Below are 6,016 nucleotides of genomic sequence, written 5' to 3' on the forward strand. Positions count from 1 at the left end.
ATTATTATTTAATGTTGACCATCCAATCTGATCTAACCCAGTCAAACTGAACTTTAAAAGCAGGTCTAACAATAATAGTCTGACTGAAGGGATTTCGAAACAGCAAAGAATAAAACAGGTCAGTCAACTGTTCAATAGAATAAAAGAGAGTTAAATAAATTATTAGAAAATGTAACAAAAATAATTAATGTGATTTATCACAGGGGATCGGTGGAATAATCACAAGTGATCAAGATGAATTGTGTTTGTAATTAAGGCATGATTGATCATGAATAATCCAGATAACAAATAACAGCAGGTATGGTAAATGGAGTAATTAAAATGGAAAAATGTCAAGAAAAAGAATATAACTTAAAAATGTGGCTCCGTAGAGTATGTGGATTTCAGTCATCAAGATGGAAGTGCTGCGTGAAACCAACACTCATTCCTGCAGCGTGTTCTAATAACAACCTGTGTATTAACTCTGTGTTAGAGTTGCTCTGCTCATGCGATAAAAAGAGTTTTTTTATTTTAATCAGATACATTTTCATATATTGATGAACACATTCATTCAAATAGCCATATAATTAATTTATTAATTAAAACGTTAGACAAGATTTACCATCAGCCAGGTTCAGTTGTTTTAAACAAATCGTTGGGTCCAACATATTCCTAATCCCTTATCCTAAAATGTCGGGGTCACCCTGACAGGTGTTCTGCCTCTTCGTCGTCTCAGACTAGATCTTGGGGTCACTGGTCAGCTGACCTTAAAGACAGGCGTATGGATTTAAACTGTTACTGTAAACTAGTGAAATTGTGAAACATTCAGGACTGCTCACAAACTTTTTGGGTCAGGTTTTGTTAGACAGGTTTGTAAAATCATGCCTCAGCAGTGACCCCTGAAGTCCGCCCCGGGAACTGCCTTTCAGACGCACAGAAATGTGTCGTGTTAAAAAGAAAAAAACTGCAGGTTCAGTCTTTTTTTGTTTTTGTTGAATTGTTTTAGTAATTGTTTGACCAACAGGAATACACACAGAACGTAGTATAAGGAGTATAACTAGTCAGATTAGAGACCGCTGGTATAAAATACTGATTTTATATTAAACTATTACCTGGTGTGGTCCTGGCATGATGTTGAAATCCAACACTTTGGTCATACTTTGACGGTGCCACATCAAAAGCAGGTCCAGACAAGTCCAGACATGCTGATACCTGTGTGTAAATACTACAAAATGTAGTTTCAGTACTACATTTCCACAAGGAATGACTAATCAGTGACTAATCTGTTGTCGATAACCAACTCACCATGAGTGAATTCTGTTATTAAACTGTTTCGTGAACTGAACCTGCACAAATAGCAACACATGTTATATTAATATTATATAATTGGTTTTTTTATTGAATTATTTTTGGTGGCCAAATTACTAAGTGGGGAATTCTTGGTCGCACGGAGCCCCTGTGTAACACACTTTAGAACATGTATATATTTCTACATAGTGAGAAGAATTCACTATTTAATGCACTGATACCCACTACAAGAAATGTCTCTTAGCAATATGTTACAATAATATTATAATAAATACATATTTTGGGCCCCTGTCAGTCACCCCCCCCCCCCAACTTTTTTTCATTGGCTCAGAAAATTTGTGAAATACTTCAATGAGGCCAATTCGATGTGTCAAAATGTGTTGTGGTTTTCTGAACAAACCGCTCCTCGTCCACAGACCGTACTGTGGCTCTAAATCAGCAGTACGTTTACTTTAAGCACATTATTCTGTCAAATTTAGATTCAGTTTATTCACTTAATTTGCTGATTTCCCAAAGTCCACTGTGTAAGAACTTTTGACTTATTAAAATTACAGTGCTTTCAATCTTATGCAACCTTAAAGTTGTCAGATTTATTCTCCAAATCTTTCAAAGAAAATCACAACAGTTGATGCAGGTGCTATTGATTTTATATAAAAAAAAAACTATTGTTAATCTCATCAAACTGTTTGTTTCTACGTTTTGTTCCTTGGCCTTAGATTCAGCACTTGTGTCTTACTGTACCTGGTTCAGTGGGTCAGAGGTTTGAAGTGCGTCCTGACCTGAAGACCAAGGTCCAAAAACTGTTTGACTTTTTTTTTTTTTTTTTTTTTGTCACCTCTGTTGGTTGTGTTTGGGGTGGTGTGTGTGTGTGCGTCCACTTGGCTGAGGCACACGCTGACAGTAAATAGATGGATTCGGCCGTGGGGCCCTGCATGTGCCACCCTGGTGGGAGGAGAGGACGGGGCGGAGGGGAGGGGAGGTCCAGCAGGGCGCGGTTTTCTCCTTCTTCTCCTGCGGCACCTCATCTACACTGTGTAGTAGGATCTCTTCCATTTCCATTTCTGCCAGCAGCCCTGCGCCACAGGGACGCATTGAGAAAAAAGCCGAGAGGCAGAAACCACTGCGGGGACACCCTTTGACCGCCGTGCCCAACAGGCGCAGCCTGCCTACGCACTGCGCGCCTCCCTGTCTGTGTGTCTGTGTGTCTGTCTGTGGACCTTTTTTCTCACAGCACCGACACATACATACTCTCTCTCACACACACACACACACACACACAGAGAGAGAGAGAGAGAGAGAGACCGCTTTGAACCTGTCTGCCAAGATAAACCCACCTCGCCTATTTATGCTCCAGCCTCTGCGCGCAATCGGGAAAGGAGCGCGTCCTCTGCGCACAGGGACAGGTTCACTGGTCTTCACTCAGGCGCACTGGACACTTTTACGCGCCGGGATGGCAACTTTTAGGGACTACGGAATGAGTCCTGCTCCCGTACCTCCCCTCTAAGAACTAGCACACAAAAGAAGAAATCCAGCTCTGACTTTTTTTGGCACCCGGTGGCGGAATGCTACTTCCGACGCTGGTGACGTTCCTCGCCGGGTGCGCCTTTCTACTCTCGCCGGTCAGTGAGGGCTGCGGACCGGGTCGAGGTTACGGCAAGAGGCGACCACAGAGGAAACTGGTTCCGCTCGCCTACAAGCAGTTCAGCCCCAACGTAGCCGAGAAGACTTTGGGGGCCAGCGGCAGATATGAAGGGAAAATAACCAGGAACTCCGAGCGCTTCAAGGAGCTCACCCCCAACTACAACCCGGACATCATCTTCAAGGATGAGGAGAACACAGGTGCAGACCGCATGATGACGCAGGTAACCCTCGCAGGCTGCCGTCGCTCCTTTAAGCCGAGCTCCTTCAGCGGCTGCTGCACTTTGCTCCGTCTTTAAACGCGTGGACGCTCTTATCTTTTTTTCCGCATTTCTTGTTGATTTAAGGAGCGTCGGTGAGCAGAAAAACAACATTTCTGAAGGAAATTGTGACAATTGGTCTTCTTTTCTCTGCATGTTCACGCGCTTTAAAGTGAGTCTGTCAAATTTACAATCCAAATCTGGTTCAATTCCAACAACAGCCACATTTTTTCCCATAGACCGAACATTGATTTCCTGAAAATGTAGACTTCCTTGCACTTTTGCCCCCTTGAAACGTCGATAACAGAACATTTCGTGTTTACTCAAACTCGTCTCCATCTCTGGGCGATTCTAAAAAAATCCTGCAGCATGTTGACACGCGCTGGTGTGAAGTGTGGAGGTTCGGATCCCCGAGCTCTCTGGGCTGCGTTGCCTCAGCCTGTGCGTAAAAACGCAAAGCCGCGTCTTCAACGGCGTGTTCTAATTAAAACAGTGCGTCCTCTGTGTTTCCAACATGTTTGGAGAGGAGAAAACAGCCAGAATTAGTCTTTGGTTAGATCCCGGGTCAAGCGTGTACTGGTGTTTACCGTTCTAGTTTAAGCCCGACTGGCTCTGGGTTAACAGTCGCCTTTTGGACTGTCAGAAACTTTTTTACAACCTCACCACTGATGTGGCCCCGTGTGGAATTTATTTGACTCCCAATTTCCCCAGGAATAAAGTATTTATATCTGGCTCCCGTGACCGCGGGCTTCCTCTGCGCTTCTGTCCACAGACCCACGTGGGGGGAACGAAAGCGCGCACCCCGGCCTGGAGCTGTCATCTCACAGCGCGCACTGGAAGAAATATCCGAGTGACTGCAGGTTCGAATTAAAGGCAGAAACGAGAGAAAAAAGGAAAAAAGGTCAAATATTTTAACGAAGGGGGAAAAAAGATCCGCAAACAGTAGCGGGTTTCTTCAGAATGACCCCAGTGAGTGCGCACACAAACCCGATTCAGGAGAACGAAATTAATTTAATCTCTGAGATTTATTGTCTGTTTTTCTTTCTGAGGGTTATTACATTTCCTAGTAAAAGAAGAAGAAAAAACCCGTCTGCAGCCACAGGAAAACCATGAAACATTAACACCAATTCACATGAACCTTGTTAATGAGACACGTCTCCAAACGGCATATTTTTTCTTTTTCTTTTTTTTCCCCCTGCAGTGCGCACAAGCGACAAGCCGCAGCGCGTCCACGGCGCAGACCTGTGCGCAATTTATGGGCTCCCGGCCGCAGGAGACAGCCTCCTGTTTGTCCTTTAGTATTCAGTGTTAACTTTTGTGTTTGTTTTCTCCGGGCAAAAATAGCCTGCAGCCTTAATTATGTCAGCTTTTTTCTAACTCTCACCTCCTTGGTTTTATTTTTTATTTTTTTTATTTTTTTTTTTTTGCGCTCCTTGACTGAGTGTTAAGAAGTCTCAACCTTTCACGATGTACTTATTGTAGAACAAACGCTAAGAATTACAATAACCTTGCGCCTGACTTGATATGGATCGATATAATTTATCGAAGAAAAAAATCGTCCGCTGCACTTAATTGGAGAACCTCCCTCGATTCGCAGATTTGATCGTAAAAGCGCGCACAAATAAACGCATGTTGTTGTCAGCCCGCATGTGCGTCCAATGTTTGCGCAGCCAGCGGTTTTAGTGCTCAGACCGCTCCGACAGAAAACCCCCGTCGGTCTTATATACCTTGAAAGGAAAACCAAGCTCCGAATCAGACCGTCTGATTTATGAAGTCCAAGTCGTTGCCGTGACCGCAGGGAGAAAAACATAAGACGTTAAAGGTCCACACTGTGGCCACCGAGCCGCGAGCTATTCTTATCACAGCCAACATGGAAAAACCGACATTTATAGGGTTTAATCCCAGTTTTGGGCTCTAATAAGGGGCAGATTCAGGAAACGTTGCATCAGTGAGACCTGTATTCACAGGCTCCAGGTCGCTGTAGTCACTGAGTCTGGCTCTGCTGCAATAAATCCCTGCACTTGTTTATCTAGCTCGCAGGTAAGCATCCATTGTTCTACTGTAGATAAATAACCTTAGACACAATATTCATATTCCATCACATCTTAATTAGCCTTTCCTTCGTCAAATATAATCTGCACATGATTTGACTCAAAATGTAGTCTTTATCAACCCAACCTTCTCCTTATAGGTTTCTGTTCTTACATGTTGCTTCGCCTTTGCACCTATTCCATCTACAGTGGGATCTACATGTAAGTTAGAGCGTCAGGATTTGAACCTACGAACCAACAATTGAAATTACTGCCAGGAACCAGCAGAACTCCAGGCACACATCGGCATACAGCTGGAATCGAACCTCCTCTGTGGAAAATAATTCTTGAAATACTTTCCCACTGTGGGCATCACATTCCAATATTATTATCATTATAATGTCAACAGCTCAAACTCAGACCAGGTGTATGTTTTTAAAATGTCACTTTTGCCCAAATCTCAACAGTTTGCGACAGTAATGACATCATTTCCAGGTTGTGTGAGAGCAGCTTCACAATCCATCACTCTGTTTCCTTTCTTATTTTTCAAATCAACTTTGTGAAACCCATCATCTGCTCTGACAATGCAGCCTGGTTGGGGATATGATGAACACTGAGGATTTGTGTGTATCATCTGGACCGAGGGGAGTTGAATGGGTCCTTCAGTGGACCCTCTCACCTCCTATTTGCTCACCCTAACCAGGCTCCAGGTTTAGAGGGACGTTGAGGACCTCGTGTTCACATAGCTGTCACCCTCCCCCCTAAAACCACCACCCTATAACCTCACAGTCCCCCCTTCAA

At 43.7% G+C, this 6,016-nt stretch overlaps 1 protein-coding gene across 1 annotated transcript in view; it reads left to right on the plus strand.

Moving 5' to 3' along the window:
• The first annotated feature begins 1,900 nt into the window (after positions 1-1,900).
• LOC103389238 (Indian hedgehog signaling molecule) overlaps positions 1,901-6,016 on the plus strand; it is a 9,666-nt gene continuing 5,550 nt past the window's right edge. The window contains exon 1 of the mRNA XM_008324566.3: positions 1,901-3,149. Within this exon, the coding sequence (XP_008322788.1) occupies positions 2,850-3,149 (300 nt within the window). The 5' untranslated portion in view covers positions 1,901-2,849. The remainder of the gene's footprint in view (positions 3,150-6,016) is intronic.

Source organism: Cynoglossus semilaevis, chromosome 14 (assembly GCF_000523025.1).
Source record: "Cynoglossus semilaevis isolate Cse_v1.0 chromosome 14, Cse_v1.0, whole genome shotgun sequence".
NCBI lineage: Eukaryota > Metazoa > Chordata > Actinopteri > Pleuronectiformes > Cynoglossidae > Cynoglossus > Cynoglossus semilaevis.